Source organism: Eleutherodactylus coqui, chromosome 8 (assembly GCF_035609145.1).
Source record: "Eleutherodactylus coqui strain aEleCoq1 chromosome 8, aEleCoq1.hap1, whole genome shotgun sequence".
NCBI lineage: Eukaryota > Metazoa > Chordata > Amphibia > Anura > Eleutherodactylidae > Eleutherodactylus > Eleutherodactylus coqui.
Window position 1 is genome coordinate 70,017,223 of NC_089844.1, and position 21,684 is coordinate 70,038,906.

General features: G+C 45.0%; 1 protein-coding gene across 2 annotated transcripts in view; it reads right to left on the reverse strand.

The window, feature by feature from the left end:
* AGPS (alkylglycerone phosphate synthase) overlaps positions 1 to 21,684 on the reverse strand; it is a 187,333-nt gene that overhangs the window by 141,775 nt on the left and 23,874 nt on the right. For both annotated transcript variants that reach the window (XM_066575785.1, XM_066575786.1), the window contains exon 2: positions 1,973 to 2,062. In XM_066575785.1, coding sequence (XP_066431882.1) covers positions 1,973 to 2,062 — 90 coding nt within the window. The remainder of the gene's footprint in view (positions 1 to 1,972; positions 2,063 to 21,684) is intronic.

Here is a 21,684-nt window from a genome sequence, read left to right on the forward strand (position 1 = left end):
TCCTCCTCCGGACTCCACAGCAAATACTGCCTATAGCATGCTATGAAAAAGCAACTCTTCACGCACACGAGCGGAAACCAGCTGCGGTTTCCGCTCACGGATGAAAAATAGCAGCATGCTCCATTATCCAGCGGATTCCGCATGGACGGCTTGCATTAAAGTCAATAGAAGCCGTCCGAACGACGGGCAGTCCGCAAATTGATATGGCAGACGAGAAAAGCAGGAGTTAAAAAAAAAAAAAGAAAGAAAAAAAATGTTAAAATCTGTATGCGCATGTCCGGCGGCGAGCTGTGCGGACCATCTGCAGTACAGAAAAGAAGAAACTACAGGTACACGTGGATACCAGCCGGGCACAGGGCTTGATTCTGCTGCGGGCTCCTGCATGCGGAATTTGACCCGCCTGTGTGCAGCCGGCCTAAAGCAAGACTTGATATGTTTATGTATACAACACCTATTAATGTACACGGTAATGGGGGTTTACAGCACGATGACACATCCTCAGGAGAAGTCGTTAATAGTTGATCACCTGGGGTACGCCGCTCAGGACCACCACTAATCAGCCATGCCTAGCATTGCAGCCCAGTCCCGTTCGCTTAAAAATGGGACCATTCACTTAAAGCGGGACTGAGCAACACTCAGTCCATATGACCGATGAACGGGACGTCACAGGTCTGAGAAGGGCCACAGCACTCGCCGCTACCTCTTCAATCAGCTGATCATGAGGGTCCTGAGCGGCAGCCCCTGACGATCAATTGACGACCCATCCTAATATTAATAGATTAGTGCTGGAAAACCCCTTTAAATAAACTTCACATTGGCAAGGTAGAACCTAGTTAGGCGCTAAGTGTAGAAGTAGTCCGCTGCACGTCCCCTTCGACATGCTGGCTCGTTCTTTAAGAAGAGGTTCTACAGCAGCTGCAGTGTATATCATACAGTTAAAAAAAAAAATATCCCAATTAACGCACTGTAATCTCATATGGTAAAACCAGAAATATCTGGGCTTGCACAAGTTCTTAAGTAGTCACTAAACTGCCATCATGTAGAGGGTCTTTCAGCGCAGCGTGGCGGTATGATGTAAGACGGGGAATAGGCTGCTGACAGATTTATAGGGCAGCCGTGGGACATGAATTTCTCAACTATCTACGGCTAGTATTCTCCGAAGACTCTGCCCGACTTTTACTAAAGAGTATGGAGGATGCCAGGATATTAGGGGGTCACTACTGGGGTGACTCCTCAGTACATCGCCTAGCTCGCAGCTATAGGCGCTACTCTACGGCATTTGCAAGAATCTAAACGTGTTGAGTCTATAAGGTTAGTGGTGGAAACGCTGGCTTCTTTCACTTCTGTTCATGTGGAAGACCCCCCACCACCAGCCTACCCCCCACCCCTTTAAAAGGTTTTATTGTAGGGCTCATGCTCCGTTTACACAAGGCTGCATCCACTGTGAGGAGCTCCAGGATTGGCCGCTCACAGAATGGGGGCGGCCGGCGGTCTAAAAGTGATTAATAGTTGGGCGTCATCTATATGTAAACAAATATCCCCATTGGGTAGAGTCATATATGACTCCTCATATGGATTTACATACGCCCGCCTGCACAAGTTAACCCTTCCTCGGATTGGCTTTCAGTGGAGGATTGCTGGACTGTACTACAGCACCATCTACAGGCATGGAAAGGAAGTTTTCCTTCCAAGTGAAGACAGCGGTTAATACATTAATATCATTACTTTTGACGAATTGCTGCGTTTGGTAAACAAAATGGACCAGATAATTAACAGATCTGACAACCAATGAGGCCAAAAAGAAATAAATCAATTCCATTTAGTGCGAGAAAGATGCTAAAAAGCTCAAGACTGAAATCGCTAACGTTACAGGTGAGGAGCCAAACCGCACGGAGAATTCCATCCAAGTTCATTCCCAAATTCCGTCTGAAGTTCATTTTTGAGAGGAGCTGCCGGAGTAACGACTACTTACCTCTTACCGGTGAACTCGGCTTGGCCCTTCTTGTTGAAAGTGAATTTGGAATCATTGTAGCCCCATCCGTTCCACTTCAGAAGCTCCTGCCTGCATGTAGAAAGGGGGGAAGCATGTGAAATACATGGAGGAGCCGAGAAATACAAAATGTAAAAGAAATACATTTAATATAAAAAATAAATATATATTTTTTTTAAATTAATTTATTTATTTTTTCTAAATTTATTTAATTTTTTTGATTTATATATTTATTTAGCGTCACATTTAGTTGAATATATAAAAGAAAAACAATGCCAAAAAATATTCTTACAAAAAATTAAATAAGAATGTATATTCTTTATAGATACAGAATATATCTAGCCTGCAACAGCTGTGCCGATGTATCTGCACCAGGAAATATTAATTCTGGACAGAAGGCTAAAAAAACATTTATACACACACATATATATATTTATACACACACACACTAATATATATATATATATATATATATATATATATATATATATATATATATATAATCATTTGCAGCAAAACTGTAGCGAAGAGTAAATCAAGAATCCCCTATATGGAGCGATACTAACAACCCCTAATTTTGCCGGCTCCCTAGAACTGCAGGATTAGACTTCTCTCAGATTCGTTATTTCAGCGTTCACAATCCAGCGTACTAATGTGTGACACTTCCTGCCAACTGCTGCACCCGGCAGTATTCTGCCCCCCCCCCCCCCCCTTCATGTATAAACCCGGGAGCCCCCAATACACCTGAAATAAAAGAAAAATGGATGTATGTCCGATTTTGTTATTTATACTCAAAACCTACGTTCCGACCACTATTTTGGCGCCCTCTTCTGGCTGTATTTACGTGGTAAGAAAACTGACCGTTTCACCTGGAATTTCACAGCGATTTTTCTAAACGTTTGTGTTGTGTTTTTTAAACTAAAAAAAAAAAAATGTTGTTTGCGTCAGATTTAGATCATTTATTTCACACGTCAAAAATAAATAAGTAGAATCGCATGGTTCCAGAGGTACGATACTTGAAAAACACACGGTGCTCGCACACAAATCATACGGCATGTGAGTGCAACGCATTTTTTTACTCTTCCATTGAAAGTAACGGGCATTCTTAAACAAGAAGTCACCCAAAAACGGGACATGCAGCCGTTCTCTCCAAACAGACTCCGATCGAAAAATGGAACGGGCCGGCGATCGCTCTGACCCGCCACCATTCACTGAACAGGCATCATAGATGAACGACTGCCTGTTCAAACCAAATGATGCAACGAGGATCTTCTGGTCTACGTCAATCGCTAATCGCCGTTTCACTACATGCGTTCACACGGCACAATGATCGTGCAAACCGTACGGTGTAACTAGAAGTTTGCGCGATAAGTTTATAGAAATGAAATAAATATCACGCAATGTACGTTCGCACAATAAGTGGTGAATGGCGTTAAGGAAAGGTGCATCCATTCCCATTGTTCCACTACACTTACGTTTAAAAAAAAATTAAAAAAGCACATTCTACTTTTCCGCATGTACAGCCCTACTGTCTTCTAGGGCTGCGTATGTACGTTTTTTTTGTACGCATGTTGCTAGGAAACACGAGAAGCTAGTAAGAAAAAACAAACAAAAAAAAAAAAAACCCACCAGGAAGCAAGTGCATTACAGCATGCTACAACTATGGTAGATATGTGCTAGAAAACAACCAACTGTGGCCACCAGGTGGCAGCAGAGATGCACCCTCAGCCCTCCCAGGATTTCCCATGCTTTCATTACAACATGAACAGTACATACCATGTAAACACGTCTGCCCCGTACATTACTACACACTGCAATACTGCACAGCAGCGGGCAAAAAAAAAAGTTAAAAATTGTTGGTGCACAGAGCGTGCTATAACCAGGATATAACAGAAGGATGCAGAGTATCAGCTGTACATAAAAAATAACCTTTTGTTATTTGTATAGTGCTCACTTATTCCGCAGCGCTTTCAGGTCCTCATTCTACTGACCTCAGAAGGATGGAAGGCTGAGTCAACATTGAGCCGGCTACCTGAACCACATGGGGATTGAACCTGCAACCTTCAGGTCGTGAACCTATATCAGTGAGGGACAGAGTTAGAGAAGTCACTGGCATCTTCTAGGAACTGAACTGTAGAAACTCCTGTAACTATTCCCGACTTTCCATCATTATGGTTCAGAAAGCCGGCAAATTATTGGACGCAACTCTTGAAATGCCCCCGTGGTGAGCCCCCCGGCACCAGACTTGGAGCTTGCAGTCCCAATTACAGATCTGGCACTCCAGGATTGGACGTCTGTCAGCTAAATCTGCCCTATTACCCTAATATACTGTGCCGTACACGCAACGTATTCGGCATGACTTTAGTTTTCCATACTCCATAAAAGGTAGCGGCGAGTTCGTTATGACGGCGCGCAAATATAAGTAGATTAGGTTAATAGGGCGAATTTAGCTGACGGACACCAGCGTTCTTTTCTGATTGATCCTGACTTACAAAAACCGGAATTGTACAAAACTAAATGGAAACACTTGCTTTTCTTTATTCTCACTGGCTACAATGTAGCAAAAATTTTTAAAAGCCCTGTTTTTAACTAGAAAGACGGAAACAAAGCGTGCAGTAATCTGCGCTATTGCTCCAGTGTGAGGGTGTATTTACACAGGCGACATCCATGCGCAATTTCTGTGAGATGCACAGAACTTGGATGTGAACAGAAGCCATTCATATCAACGGGTGCGTCCCGCGGCGATTCTTCTAGTGAAAGTCGTCGACGCATTTTCTTCGGCTGAAAAAAAAAAAAAAAAAAGTTTTCCGCATTGCGGCTCGCATGACGGAACGGTTAGTTGGAAAGCAAAAACACGATTTGGCGTTTTTCATAATAGATACCACTTCACCCGCTTGCACACCGTTCTCGATACACTCGGTCATTTAAATGTAACTGAAGCCAAGAATGCTGAACACCACAACTCCCAGCATGCCGTCAGCTGAGCGCTGCAGTTCCCCAGTCCTTCGCCAAGATCACAAGTGTGATGGCTAGATCTGATGTGCCCGGCTTATGACTGGCACGGACACTGGCGGCTTTGATTCCCGCTCCTTGACGGCTATTATTAGGAATAATGTTACTGCCAAGAGGCTGGGTGTTACAAGCATGACGAGCGAAGGAGTAGGGTCAAACAAGGTACTGGCACCTCGGCATGACCCGCGCTACGCAGGCTGGCTGCAGGCACACCATTGGTGCCAGGGAGGGTTATAGACACACCCATAAGACATCCTAGCTAATGACAATCTGCACGTATTACAGACCAACGGCAATAATTGTGGGGGTTTATAACCGCTGATTACTATAAAGGCTGCCATAATCACTCATACAAAACAGTCCGCACGGCTCCTCCTATTCACATGCAAATCACTAGCCTTTCAGTGGTTAAAAAAAAAAAAAAAAAAAGTGGACCTTCCATGATTGGCCACTAGGTGGCAGCATTACTCCATTCCAATTTCCTCCAGTGCCGCACTAGATCTCTCTGCTGAACCCACCCAGAGACTCCTTATTGTTCAATCACAGGACATGGATGTCTCAGAGAAGGGGCGGCATTGGCTCCAACACCGGGGAGCGTGCGCGGTATTTATACGGAAGGCAATAAGGCCGTTCTTTAAAAAAAAAAAAAAAAAAGCCGTCATATTATGCAGATTGGTAAAATGTTTGTTACAGCAAAACACAATTAACTAAGTAAATTACACATTTTATTTATTCATTCATTGGAGCTGCACTCCTCCGCACGCCGGCGCAGATATACGGCGTTTCATCCGCTGCTCTTAATCTGAAGCCTGCTGGAGGGAGATGCGCCTAATTTACTAAGAGGCGCACGTCTCAATAAATTCACTGCATATTTTCGCTCTTCGTGTGCCAGAAATGCGAAATTTACGCAGCCGTGAGCGGGCAATATATCTCCGCTATAAAATGACTAGTGTTTCTGTCCTACCTTCTAATAAATCCGCCGCTGGATGCCGCGCACGCCACGAGCGTTTCTGAAGAGTACAGAGAGTGGTGCAAAATCAAAAAGGTCGCACATTTTCGCACGGAGGGCGAGGGTCAAATTTGCGTACTTCCAACACTGGCACGAGTGCTTTCATAAATCCGCATGGTCTCTACGCCGCACGGAATTCCACCTTTGCAAGAGGACACGACTATGTCCAAATAGGATGTGATGTTGTGATAGGACTTGACGTCACATTGCGCAAAAGTCATTTAAACGAAAAAAAACAAGCGATAATCGTTAAGTGTAAATGCAAAGCCATCGTGCGCCATTCTTTTACAAATGCAGCATTTTTGAATGCCGTTTAAAAACAGTGTTGAACGAGTTTACAAGCTGCACCCCATCACTGCCGTGGGGAATGTGGTGCGTTAAAAAGCGCCGTGACGCACTAAAGTAGAACATACAGCGTTCGTTGAGTGCAGGGTCTGAGAAGCCCCAATGAAAGGCTCAGTACAAGGCTCAGTACAATGTTGTTAGCGACCATTTCAGTCGCCCAATGAAACGCTGTAAACACGCCTTTGGGCACCGGCCTAGGGGCGCTTTTGTTTTCCATTTAGTGGTCCCGTTTGAGGAGCCGCCAAAACAGGAAAGAAAAAAAATGGAAAAGGGCAGCAGTGATCACATCGGAGCCCCATAAAAGGTGCGGAGAGGAGAGTCCAGAGATCATCAGCTCTCCCAGTTCCAGCACTGCGCCCCGTGAGAAGTCAGCGAGCGCACACAGCACGACCGTCTTCACAGTGCGCCTGCGGCCGCTAGTCCCGGGATTAGCCAGCCATGTGGATGAGATTTTTCAGAAATCTCGTCCACACGAGACGGCGAATCTGCCATAGCAAAGCTGGCAGAAGCTGGCGCTGCGTATTCCCCGCCCACAGCATGTACATTTCTTTTCTTCTTCCGCTGTGGCCGCGCTCTCGTCTATGGCAGCGGCGACCGCAGCAAAAGAGCGAGCAGCCAGGCCGCGGGTTTTGAAGCAGCTCTTCTCCCAGTGGAAATCTTGTGGTTTTTCGCTGCGGCCAAACCGCAAGATTTCCGGTGGGATTCCGGTGTGTGTGAACCCTGGCTAAGAGTTCTATATTCCTGCAACGCCGCCAAATAAAGGGGTTGCCCGAGTTATAGGAACTCCAGACGAGCCCGTCCGCATGCAATACAACAACAAACGGCGGAATCCTCCCCTCTTCCCACTGTGACGCGGCTCGGACCCCCACTGTGGTCTCCGTTGGCCGCTGCAGTCCTACCCGGTTTACGGGACGTCACAGGGGCTGCAGCCAACAACAGACCTCTGCGATCACTCATTGGGCTCTGTTGTTTGCAGCCCCCGTGACGTCCCGTAAACCAGGTGGGACTGCAGCCGTCAGAGACCGGAGGACCATGGGAGCAAGGAGAGGCGGGTATACCGCCATTTGTATTGTAAAGCATGGGGAAGGGGTTTCCAGAGTTCTTGCAACTCAGACAACCCCTTTAAGTACTACAATGTCCATTTAATTAAACGCAGGCCAGGCCCGCTCCCCCAGAGGAACGCTATAGCCACTCTGGCCAAGGAATGAGTGTCCCAAACTGAGGGCCCCCTCTATCAGCCCAGGATTTCCTAAAACAGTATGTATGAACCGGTAAAGCAGAGGAGCTCTTTAATGGGATGACTATCCCCTGCACTGAGGCAGCCCCTGTGAGCGCTGCTGTGGAGGAGAAGGGCTGATGAAATACATGATGCAAGACCAGTGCAAGAGAAGAACACTGCAAAGCATCTAGGAAGTTACTCAACTTGTGTGGACTGTACAAATGTGTGCAAAGGTGAAGAGACGACCAGAGAGGAGCGCGGGCGGTACGGGAGTCACTAGACCGGCACCGGCTATTATATCATTATAATGCACCACCATATAAGAGATATATATTATTCTAGAGGAATATATACAATCACTCGCTCTACTTTGAAGTATTATGGAAGCGTAATGAAGAAATATAATGCATTTAGCATATCCGTAGACTCCTGGTCCCCGTTGGGTACGGCCGCACGGTCATTACTCCAGAGGCTCGTTAGGGAACTGCAGGGTCCGTTTCATCTGCTTAATCTTATGTTGAACAAACATTCAAAACAATGTAAAATGTAACAAATAACTTGTAAGAAAAAGGACACAAAAAACACAATAAACCAAAATTATACGGCTAGTATATAAACCCGATATGAAGGTAAACCTTGATCATTTTTTTTATAGAGTGGTTAAGACTAGCAGCGGGTTTAACTACAATGTATATACTACCACAATTAGGAAAACAAAGCAATCTTTGGCAGTACGCTTCTATACACGCGAGATATTGTGTTCCACTTAAGCTATCTGCATCTTAAAAAGGGTTTTTTTCCCTACTCCTAGCAGTTTTGCTGCAGGAAGAAGACAGCTCTGTACACTGCGCAGTGGCCGAGGCTGGTACTGCAGCCTGCTGTGTGATGCACATAGCTGTCTTTCTGCAGTAAAAGAGCTAGAAGTGGGACAGCCCTTCTAAAGCTTCCATAGAAAGCCTTTCTGTCATCCATACAGACACATGTACGTCTACCGTATGCCAGAAATGTACAGGAATAAAAACTCTAATAATGGGCGCATTTTAACCATTTGTTTAAAGTTTTTGAACTCGTATACATTAAGCAAATGGAAACTTACAGCCAGAAGCTTCTATATATTGTTCATTGACTCGAATGGAAGAAAAAATAAATAAATTATACATTTCCATACGTTTTTGAGGGTCTGAAAAACTTAGTAGGCTATGCTTTTTAATGGCAACCCCCCCCCCCCCCCAAAAAAAAACGCAGATACATATGCACCGTTGGACTATCTTAAAAACGGTTCTAGCCCACGGATCCGTGAAATGCTGTGTCCCACGGATGAACATATGCCAGTGTAGACAGACGTTTAGAGGTATTCCCACGGGATATGATAGAAGTATGATCAGTGGGGCTCCCACCGGTAGGACTTCCACCGATCCAGAGTATGGCTGGTCCTTCTCCGGCTTTCCTCCTCGCTGCAGCCCCCAGATCTACCACGAACTATCATGGAGCCACAGCCTGGCATGGCCACTGCCACTATTAAATTCCATGAGACTGATGGAGATGGGGTGCAGCGAGGAGGACAGAGCGACACTGGTCTGCCGTTCTTGAGATCAGTGGGGGTCCTAGCGTTGGGAACCCATAAATCAGACTCATCACCCAAGTTGATTGTGGGAATAACCCTTTAAAGGGGGGTTTCCGGGTTCTTAATATTTGATATTGCTGGCATGCTCTTAGGACTCCCCTTCCCAATCGGCTGATTGACGGGACCTTGATGCCAAGACCTCCTCCTAGTCTACTAGGCATCGCACAGTACATTCTGCATTGTTTCATTGTCATTCAAGTGAAGACGACCAAGCTGCAGTACCAGCCATCGCCACTAGTAACTGTATGAAGCTCTGTATGGTAGACCATGAAGATGTGGCAGTCCTTACCCAAGTGCCAGTGTCACTTCAATCAGCTGACTGGAGGGTTACCAGGTGTTGGACCCCCCACTGATCCGATACTAAAGGCCTAGCAGAAGGATAAATATTCAGTCCTGGTAAACCCTATTAAGGAGGACTATCCAAAAATGTCTGTTTTAGGGAATATTTGCATCCCTTGTGAAATAAACATTCATCAACCATCTTTTCTTAGATTTCTGCCCTTGTTCCTTTCCTCTGTTATTCCTCCTGGAAGTATATGGATAAACTGGCATTTGGAGGGGGGGGGGGGGGGGGACATTCCCATTGCATGCTGTAGACAGTCAGCACTACTGCCAGACTGTGGGCACGGTGCCTCACTGACAGGGGGAATGGTAACACTCGGTGGCCAATTTATTCAGATATTTCCAAGAAGAACAACAGAGGAACAATAATACAGTGTACTCCGAAAAGATGCTCCAGGATTGTTCCTTTATCCAAAATGCAAGTATTTACTAAAATAAGATGTCAGATGAGCCGATGGGCTTTCTCCAAGGGACAAGCCAGATGATTCCAAAAGGACTCTAATCAACTTCCATAGACGCCAGCAGTATAGTGTGAGGGCGCAGCCATCTACTATATACCTAGCAGATTCTAAACCCTTTGCAGGAATTGCCAGGTGAGGCACTGATGAAGCATTTACTTACATCCAGTTATCGGAGGTGGGCAGAAGAATATACTAGGGCTGTGTTCACAGGGCAGAGTGGGATGTAGGTTTGGGGAAAAATAATGCTTAACGGCAATTTCGCTTTCATATATTTCTGCGTGTATGAGGCGTTTGAGATAAACGCGCAAGTTGCATCAGAGTTATGTTTTTCGCACGTGGAGAAAAAAAAAAAAAAGTGTGGAGTTCCAATAGCAAAACGCTTTACAGAGCAATGTGTATTTTTTTTTACGCTTCCCTAGAAAATAATGGGCGATTCTTGAACAAGAATTGCCCAAAAATAGGTCTGCAGCAATTTTTCTAGCTTGAGTGGACTGATAGAACAAATGGGTTGTTGGGGAGGACGCCCTCGTGAATATACCCCAACCTACATGATCTGGGCCAAAAAGACTAATACAACCACCGTTCACTGCTAGGAAGGGTCTACAAGGTCTGATGGAAGGAAGGTTTAGGGTGTTACAGTTCTCTGAATGCAGTCAGCAATGTAAACAATGGATGTCTCTAGTTGGGTTGCCATAGTTACGTCCAAGGATATGTACAGATTGCTACTAACTATCCAAGGTTTACTTTACTGGCTTCATTCAGCGGACTCCTCTCCCGGTTTGAAGGCACTTCGATGGTAGACATGCCTCACACATAATGGTCATCATTAGGTTTTTTTCCATATATAGGCTCCAAGGTCAACCCCTTCCATAGGACAGAGAATGAAAATAAACATTTTACAGGTTCATATTATTGTAAAAAACACTACATAAAATAGGCAAATAGGGAATGAGGCATGGGGCCTTCCACTAGGTGGCGCTGCAGAGGTATTGTTCCATCTTCCCTATTTGCATATTTCCCCATAGGCACATGAATTGCCTCATCAGTCTCCTCTCACACCTTCTAGGTGCTCTCCATAATAAAGGCCCATTTAGACACATCGATTATAGCTCAAAAGCAGCACTATAAGCGAAGGATGCAGAAGACAAGTGGGGTGTCCCCGCTTGTCTTCTGCATCCAGATGTTTTCTGCACGAAGCACCCGGCTGTTATACAGCCGAGCGCCCCATGCCGGGTATGGAGAACACAGCTGGACCGCTCTGTTCTTCATACCCAGCCTGTCATCAGGGAGCGGGATACAGCTGACACAATAGTGAATCCCTGATAAGGCTCATCGTTATCTAACGATGAGCGACGGTTTAACGAAAACTGCAGGATGTCAGTGCAGTTACACACAACGATTATCGCTCAAAAGACGGCTTTGAGCGATTTTTGAGCGAATTGTTGTGTCTAAATGGGAAGGAAAAAACGATACCCTTCATGGTATTCTAACTTGCTTTTCAATTCCCAGTCATGGTTATAAGGCTTGCCTAAAGAGTCTGACCCCAACTTGCAGGAATGCTGTCATCCAATAGGTGGCACTGCAGAGGTATTGTTCCATCTTCCTTATTTGCATATTACCCAGGGGAGCAGGAATGGCCTTAGAAGTCTCCTCACACACCTCCTAAGGGCTCTCCTTAAGAAACAATACCCTTCCCAACCTACATAAATAGGAATGTCCCACGCATGGATATATTGAACACAGACAATTACAGGTGACATCAACGTAGATATATAATAACTGACCAGAGTGGCGAGTCATCTAGTAAATGTTAGGATCTAGAACAAGTCAAGATGTATTGAAGGCCAAAATGGGTTCCAAAATCTGGTAATCATAGGTTAAAAAAAAAAAAATGAAAAAATTATATATATATATTCCAAGTCCAAAAAAGAAAGGATGAAAATGTGTGTGTGTTGGGGGGGGGGGGGGGGGACGACGACTTCCTTCAAGCTACAAGAACTTCTTTGAAGGGTCAGAGGTGAGGCCAAATGGCACTCTAACATGTTTCAAGCGCCCTTACTCAAGGCGCTTGAAACACGTTAGAGCGCCACCTGTACCATTTTAAAAGGAGCCATGTACTTGAATAACGATTTTTTTTAGCCATTTAATTTTTCTTTTTGTCTTTAGCTGTAATCTCTTTCTTTCTGCGTTAACCCATTAACGTGGCACGAGGGTTTCCATGCTCAGAAGGGGAGGATGAGAACATTCCGATGAGCTGGTTTAACCGTTTTGTACAATTCAAAGATTGTATTCCCTACTATACAGAACCGTATACCACAAGACAAGTACCAAAATGCTGTATTATAGGGCATCTCAAAAATAGGCAAAATAAAAAATTAGGGGGCAAAAAAAAAAAAGTTTAAAAAAAATTATATATTTTATAACTAACAAAAAGGATGAACCGATAGAAGGAGAAAGCGGTCTGCAAGAAGGTCTGGTTGTCTGCGGGCCGGGAGATAATGGTGGCCGCTTCTCTTTGCTTATGCAGGCAAGCGAGCTTAACAGATGCAGACTGGAAAGCGAGCCATAAACACATAATATACAAGACAATTCATTACAAGGCAAATGTATGTGCGGTGTGATTTCACCTCCCATGCAAATCAGTTCACACAGACAGACCCCCCCACCCCCCTCCATGATGTTTCCCACCCTTCGAGCTCCAGGATGGTCTGTAGTTCCCCCAAAGCCGTGCGACGCTCTGCAGGCCTGTCCGGGAACGAAAGAGTTACCTAGAACCGGCTGAAACTGGCAGTGACTGTTTTATCGAACGTGAACGCGGAAGGCAAATAAACTGAAAATTATAGAGCCGGGTTGAACTTGAGTTCATCTGAGAAATATTAAATACAACTGGCGCTGAATGGATTGAACATTTTCAAACTGCTGCGTGGCTGGGGAGGGCTGTTTTTTATAAGGTTTAATGTTCTGGAACAGTTCTGCAGTAAGAGGTTTTTTTTCCGCCTTCTACAGTATGACGGACTTACAGGGCATGGAGAGAATGGGGGGGCGGGGGGGCCGAGGACTCACAATTCTTGATAAACCAATAATGCCTTTGTCCTTTTCTTCGCCCAGCGCTTAAAAGAAAAAAAAAAAAAACAGGACACATTTAATAATGCCTGTAAACCAGAACGGGGCTCTAATACATTATCAGGATGCAAAAAATAAAAAAAATTAAAAATTTAAAAAAAGGGATTTTTTTTTTCCTTTTCGTCTGCAAGAAACTAATATTATGTTTTATTGGACATTTATGTGCCTAAGAGGCCAATTCAATGAGCTCATAAATTGTTAATGCACTGCTGGTCATCACTCATCCCCTTCCTAGTGAATGGGTGTACTCAATTGTTATGGACAGATTAGGGGGTTTTAGTGGTAAATTTTCAAATATTAATGTCCCATTTAGAGAAAAAGAATACAATTTTGGTGTTTACATTTTATTAGCCTTTTTTTTTTTATTATTCTAATGCCTTATTACGGAGCGCAATTTTCCATGGCGGAGTAAATCTGCATATAGGAAACGGCCAATGGTGAATAGGTATAAATGGGATAGATACCATGTGAGCGCGGCCTGGTGGACGGAGGCATTTAGAGTGATTAGAGGACGACGTGTAAGGTTACCGCTATGAATACGGCTTGACAATATCTGCATGGCTATTCCATATACAAGAAAATATTTTTTCTTTTGTTTTTTTTTTAATGGTGAAAGTGAAAACGGTCGTGGCATTAAAAAAGTTAAGAAAAGAAGGTCATAAGTCGTCGTGAAAGGAACAGATCAGAACGGCGCCCCCTGAGGCTAGTTTCACACGGGCGAATGGGATATGGCGAGAAAAATCATGGAAATATTGCATATGTGCTCATGAGAGGTTCGAGTGCCGGCGATGACAAATAGTCTTGCATTGCCACCGCTTGCGTTTTTCCCGCGCAATAGGAGTTTCTAATATTAACCCTTTCCAATCCACTGTCTGACGTCTTAAGACATTCCGATTGAAGGCTGTACAGCTCCGATGTCGGAAGACGTCCGGCAGGGTATTCTCACTGTATATTACTGGCCGCTCTGTTGTCGGGGGCCTCTCCAGCATGTCCCATACCGCAGTAATGGCTCTAGCCAGCAGATGGCGCCATTGTATAATGGCAGAATGAGAAAACCCCCTAGGAAACCCTGAATCTAAAATTGGATTGCAAAGGGTTAAAAACTAGAGATGAGCGAACGTGTTCTTAACGAACACTTACGCACCCAGACACCGGCTTTAGCGAGGACTTCAGTGTCCGCGCGTAAAGATTCGGCCGGCGCCGGGGGGCGGGGAGAGGCGCGGCGGCGCGGGCGGCAGCAGCGGGGAACAGGGGGGAGCCCTCTCTCTCTCCCTCTCCCCCCCACTCCCCGCCGCACCCCCCCGCGCTGCCACGGCGACCCCCGAACTTTTTTCGCCCGAGCACGGAATTGCTCGCAAAGTTCGGTGCTCGGGCGAAAAGGGGCGGAGCCGAACACGTTCGCTCATCTCTATTAAAAACGCATCACACAAAAATCGCAATGCAATAAAACAAAGGCTAAATAGGAAAAACATGGGTGATAAAAAGAAAAAATATATAGGTCAGGCGGCGATTTCTAAAACTCACAACATCGCAAATGTGAATAAAACTATTGAAAAGCACAAGTTTCATAATTCTGCGTTTTCACTCGCTCTTGTGACAATGGCCTTACACGAGAAGCTAGTGGCCAACCCTAGTGCTGACGTTTCCCCAACAAGTGCCGGGCTGAACCTGCAAGCACAGGTGCGGCACAACAATTAACGCCATCACACGAGCATTAACCGTGCTTGTGTAATACGCCCTTCATGTACCGCAGGTGCGCATGCATCAGAAGCCACAGGTGGAGCATGCAGGCTTAGCTGTAGATGCACTGCTCTACACTGGAAGGGTTATATTTGCTGCAGGATTGGACATGCTGTGGATCTAAAAATCTACACCGCTTGTCAATTTCCATGCGGAAAACTTCTGCAGCATGTGAAGGAGATCCATCCAAACAGTAGAGTAAATCGCTGCAGCCTCCCTGCTTGCAATGCTACAGCCTTCCCGCTAGAAGTGCGTTTACCCCAATTCTCTACTGCAATCTGCTCCCTCCACACCGCTACTGCAGTTATGGTGGCTATAGCGAGTCCAGTGCCCAGGGCGGTATCTCCGTTTCCAAGAGCGGGGGTGGAATTGTGCCGGTCAAGCAGGAAACTGCACTGCTACCGTTGTGTGCGGAGGGGGGGGGGGTCAAGGGAAAAGTCCTAGGTAATGTTACAATGGCGGAACGTAGAGACCATGCAGGAGAAGATGGCAATATTAGGTGATAATCATTCCAAGTACACGCCGCCACCAAGAGTTGCTTGGTTTTCAGTAGAAGTATAAACAAGACTCACTCAATGATCAAGCGACTCCCATTTAGAGGGAATGGAGGATGGAGTCCGGAACAATCTCTGGCCGCTCCGCCTTCATTCACTTGAATGACCATCATCCTGTGCACAGGAGCGATAGTTGGGTGGTAGTCCATGGATGGCCAATGCGCCTGACAGTCTCGTGTAAAGGGACCGTAAGAAATAACAAAGCTACTCTTCTTCATTCAGACGGGTGTAAGGGCAGTTGTGCTACATGGGTGACTTGGCTGATCCTATTTAAGGGCTTCTATATTAGAAGCCCACGTGACGTCCCCAGGCCTTTGGGTGGTGGACCACCAAACCGGGGTCTGGCACCACGTTGAGTCTACTACTTTTAGGCATGGAAGACCCAAAACTATATAAAAGTAATAACTTGGAAAACCTCATTAAAGGCATGAAGAGATTGTGCATCCACCTGGGATGGAGCCGGTCTGGATCGCAAAGAACAGTTTTCTGTTGTCCCAGCCTAAAACTGAAGTGTCTCTCCGCCCAAAACGCATTTTATGCCGTCCTATTACTCTCACCATTTAATAAAGAGGATTTGGTCCTTCGCCACTTCTGTAAAACTTTCTAACTTGGACGGCTGCGCCTTATGCCAGATATTCTCACACCTTTTGACTCTATGTCCACCACCAGTAAGCGCAAGCCTGGCTGGCAGCACCGCCATTTTGCCTACTACCCAACCCTACGACCTCATTATAGCCTTCACCTTCAGCCACCACTATAGGGTTGTTCCATTGATCCTTTTCATTCTACAATAGTCCTCACGGCATACAGAGGGGTATCCCCATCTAGACCCATCATGGTTGAAATGAGAATACCCCTTTATCAATCCCTTTTTTTTTTTTTTAATGGACCAATTATTCTGCAAAACGGCACGTTGGCATGATTTTACTGGTATAATAGTAATTATCCCAATTAGTAGTCTGTGTACAGAAGACAGCCGACCTCACTTGTGCCCGGACTTGACTCGTAAATGGAGCGAGAATAGATTTATTTCAGGCTTTTTCTCTTGAGCTAAAGCAGACAAGAGCAGCAGCCATGTGCCAGTCCTCATTTCTACGCGACGTGTACAGCTTTCCAAACATTACCCACAATTCTCCAGGATAAAACCAGAAGGATGCCGAGCGGCAGGTGTGAACTTTATGGCTCGGCATCAAACGAAGAAACAAGCCGTAAAACATCTGGGCGCATTCTAAGTGGAGAACGTCCATTGTAGCGTAGCTTCCCGTACACAAAGCTATAGACGCCGTACAGCTTATGTTTTACGTAGGGCTGTGCGATGAATACGGTTACATATCGTTACTAAGGCTCATAAGGAGTCCTTCACCCGGGCAGCGTGGTTTGTAGTTAGACTGCTGGGGTGGAGGTATTCTGAAGAAGCACAACAGTTCCTGATGCGAACCGTTGACATTTGAAGGTCTCTGTCGGGGTCTTGTTAATTTTGATCACAATGATACTGCTGAAAATGGCACTTTTTGGGACAAAACCTAGTATATATTAGTTTTGTCAGCTCCAGACGGAGGCTTCCTGGGCCAAAGCTTGCATCTTGGAGGGCAGCATTCTTGGATCTTTCTTCATACCTGGGTCAAGTATTCCCCCAGGTTCCTATCATTCACCGATCTTGTACATTATTACAGAGCGGTATTTGGCTTGCGTTAGGTGGACACTATATATGGGTTTGATATTTCGCGCGGCCACGTGCCACAAAAATAGTATGTGGAATTACGCACTTTGTGAATATAACAGTGAGGTGCCCATTGTTGGGCACGGTGTGCTTCATATATTGGTTTACAACTATATATTTATGCAGTTTGTCCTAGAATGGTGTTTTTTTCAGTTTGTTGCATTTTTTTTCTTTAGCTATTTTATTGGTTATTCAAACCCAATTATAGCCTTCGGTAACATTGAGGTTTTGGATATATTGAGGTTTTTGGATATATTGGGCTTCATGCACAGTTTTATTCGTTTCATTTAGTTTTTTATGCAGCCTATTATTTTGTAAGATCAATAATGATTCTTGTTAATGTCTATATGTGGAGATCTTCCATCCTGTTCTTATATCTTTGGGTCTCGATGGTTTTCTGCACTATTCCATCCAACAGAAACCAGCCGAACGGAGGCCAAGACGACCTCCCTCTGACTGAGGGGCTATGGATTTGTCGCCTAGGCTGGGAGCATTCATATGACTAAAGATCCTTTCGGATGGACCAGTTTACCCCGGGACACAGACACCCATCAACGAGATCGGGGCTCGTTTACAAGACTGACTATTCGTGCAAGTGTTCATCCCAACAGAGCCACCATTGGTCAGTCACAGACGGGTGCGTGCAGCTGGCAAGAAGCATTGTTATGCTTGTGTAGAAGGTACGGTTAGCCGACAAACATGAGTTTGCTTTAACACTGGACAACCATTGGGAGAATAAACGTATGGGCCAAACAATCTTCCCTTATAAATCGGGCTCTGAAAAAGACCCTTACGTAGATTATCTGGGCGTACTTTTTCCTACCAGAATAATGAGAGTAACGCGCAGTACTATTAAAGAAGGTAAAAGAAAATAAAATAAAATAAAATTAGGTGTTCAAAATAGGCATCTAGTCATCTGCTTTATATCCACTAAAAACTAGGAGTTACATAAAAAGATAAACCTGCTTTTGTAAAGGAGTATCAAAAACGCTAAAACACGTAAAATAAGTGATCCGGTTCTGTATAGAAACCGGCGACTTCAAAGCTGGAGACATTCGTTGGGTATAATTTTTCAGGAAAAAAAAAAAAAAAAAAGGAAAAATAATGTTTTCTAATCAAAAAGAGAGACATCCATGTACCGTAGTCCTAGCTGGAGACCGGATGCGGGGCGCGAACACGAGCGGACGATGAGGCCGAGACGTGCGAGCGTTTACAGCTCTATATTTCACTAACTGATCAGCATCCATTTTGAGTCATGGACGCTTGCTGAGCGCACGAGAAGACGAACGCGGAGAGGAGCGTGCAGTGCATGAAGCCGCCAGCAGATGTCACTGCAGCATGCAAACGCTTCAGACTCTTCAATGCAGGCTGATCCCCAGCCGCGTTCTGCAGGCAGCAGCCGCCCCATGTGGGATCTGCTCAGGGAGAGTACATTCCCACTTGGAGGTAGAAATATTACACTCATTTAAAGCTAAAGCTTATTCTCAAGTTATGGGAAATATTTACACAAATAATTCTGCTTTTTATGCCCACGTTAGCCTTTAATGATCAAAATTCACCTTTCAGGGACATTAGTGTCCTCAGGAATAGAGGATTGGCAGGGACTTCTGCCTGGTGGTCTGTCAGTGCGGAAAGAACCAGAAGCTCAGAGCCCAAAAGGTCATCAACAGTGAAGTCTTAAAAACCTCCTTTAAAGTTCTTGCCCTAACTGGGTTCACAACACAGCTTTTTTTCGGCTTCGTCCTAGTAGTTGAACGACAAGAAAAACTGAAGCGCGGGACCCGGAACAGGACGGCCACATTAACTGTAATATGTTCCGTTGGATTTCCATCAAGCCCCCCAGGATTGTACCAGACAACACAGTGCGACAATGCTGCGCTATTTTGTGCTGAGGTCCCAAAAGGAACCTCCGATGAGGTTTGTGCTCTTAGATGGGGTCTCCAAAGCATCCAGTCCAGTCCTCATATACGAGGGGGGACTTTGGGAACGACAGAGAAAATAAAATTTTACTTTGTAGAAACTTTTAGAGAGTTTATAAGTATTGATATTAACCATTAAAAAAGTTTAAAAACAAATATTGCAGATTCTGTATTTTCCAGCGTATATGACGACCCCCAACTGTCGACTTATAAGCCGGGAATATGGTGTAGAGAAAAAAAAAACAAAAAAAACGCACAATACTCCCCTCCTGCGGCGCTGCTGCAGGCTGTCGCTCCCTCCTCCACGCCGACAGAGCATTGTTTTCTGGATGCGGGGTTTGAATTGCCCGCTTCCAGAAAGCTAATGCTCTGATTGGCTAACTCAGCGCGGCGTCAGCCAATGACATCATTGAATGGCTGTGATTTGCTAACTCAGTGCCGGCTTTCATTGGCTGGCGCCGCGCTGAGCTAGCCAATCAGAGCATTAGCTTTCTGGAGGTGGGGCATTCACACCCTGCATTGAGAAAGCAATGCTCTGTCGGCGTGAAGGAGGGAGCGACAGCCTGCAGCAGCACCGCAGAACATCGCGAGGGGCGAGTATTGTTTATTTGGGTTTTTTTGCTGCAGCTTATATCCGGCGTATAAGACGACCCCCGTTTTTGGAGAAGATTCTCCGGTGTTAAAAAGTCGTCTTATACGCCGGAAAATACGGTAATTTGATTTTTTTAAAAAGGAACCAGTCATCAGCTCACCCCCAAAATTAAGGGCCTTTTACACAGGCTAATACGTTCATCTTTCCACGAACCAGTGAGAATCTGAACGATTATCGCTCGGTGTAAATATCTGCACAGACTGAACGACAAACGATAACCCTGCAACTAATTTTTAAACAATTTTCGTAACAAAAATGTAATTGATGATTCTGTAAGATTAAACCTGCCGATTCCACCGCTAACACTGAATACCAGCCGCACGTCTCACTTGCAAGTTACAAACCATTTCCTTTAAGAGAACAGTTTGGACATGCTGTAATATTCAACTGTAAGAAACACTACTTTCCCTCTGAAGGATCCAGCAAGTCGCCCATCGTATTTGGATTGTACTCCCCTCTGTAGCGGTCTTCAATGACTGTGTAGTGAATAGACCCATTGAGATCACATGAGCGTGTTTTTCTGCATAATGTACAATCACGTGAAAAAATGTGCAGCATGACCTTGTTGGGGTGTATTACACACTGCAATAAGGGGAGGGACATGTTTTCTGTCTAGCGCCAACTTATTCCGCAGAACTTTCAGGTAATTTATTACCCCCCAGCAAGCTGGGTGCTCATTTTACCAGCCTCCGAAGGATGGAAGACTGAGTGAACCTTAAGCCGGCTACCTGAACCACATGGGGACTGAACACGCAACCTTCAGGTCATGAGTGAGAGCTTAACGCTCTGCACCACACAAGGCCCTTCAATAAGCTATTAAAGTGAATAGGTGGGCACAAATACGCAGCGAGTATGCAGGAAACCTGCTTATTTGCACACTATTTTAAAATGAGCCTGTCCACGTTCTTTTTTTTTGCATGTGCAAAGATGCAGTGTATTAAAGACACGCCACAGCAGGCAAAAAAAAACAAAAAAAACGCAGGCATATGTTTTTTGGTTGCGCAAATACATATCGCATTTGCACGACTGAAATGTGCTTGCATCCATGGGAATGCGTACCAATAGTAATAGTAATCCCCGCAGTGGCCCCAGTAGTAATAGTGACCGCTCACAGTGGCCCCAGTAGTAACAGTGGCCCCTATAGTGGCCCACTTAATAGTGACCACCATAGTGGCCCTAGTAGTAACAGTGTCCCCTATAGTGGCCTCAGTAGTAAGTGTCCCCTATGGTGGCCCTAGTAGTAATAGTGACCACCAAAAGCAGCCCTCCCATTGGATCAGGAATAGGTAACTTGGCGCCATGAGGCGCAGGTTTTATTGCAGAAGGCATATTTGGATACAGAATTGTATCTTTCCGTTTACTGAAGAAACCTTTTGTATTTGTCATGCAGACAGCATGGTGGCCTCCTTGTTCGTGCCCTACCATCGGAATGGCATTCTACACTTGGCTTTCAGCCACTGTGTGAGATGAGTGTTACATGATACACAGATGCTACTTCTTATCTTGGTCACCAAGCTTTATTCCCATATACTTGCTATAGGCCCACTTTACCAAGGATGTTATTTTCCTCCACTGTGAACTGTCCGCAGACACAGCAGAAATTGTTCAGGTTGTTCAGACATCCGCGCCGCTCAGCCATATTGTTATTACATGTCTGACCAATGACCTGTAAAAACACAGTTCATTAATTACAACTTACTGGTGGATGATCCGCAGTGTTTCTGCCACATGGAAACATACCCTATATGTTACATAAACCTACCCTTATAGTATTCAGTCAGCGCACGGTGTGTAACAGTGATTGAGAAATAGTTTTGTAATCACTTTTGTTATTCTATTAAGCAAGGTTAATGGCGAGCCGACTGGATTAATTGTAGAGGCAGTTTCAAAAAATACAAGGCAATTGGATTACATTATTCCCCATAATTGGAAAATCTTACATGGCAGAAAAAAAATCCAATATACTTGAATTCA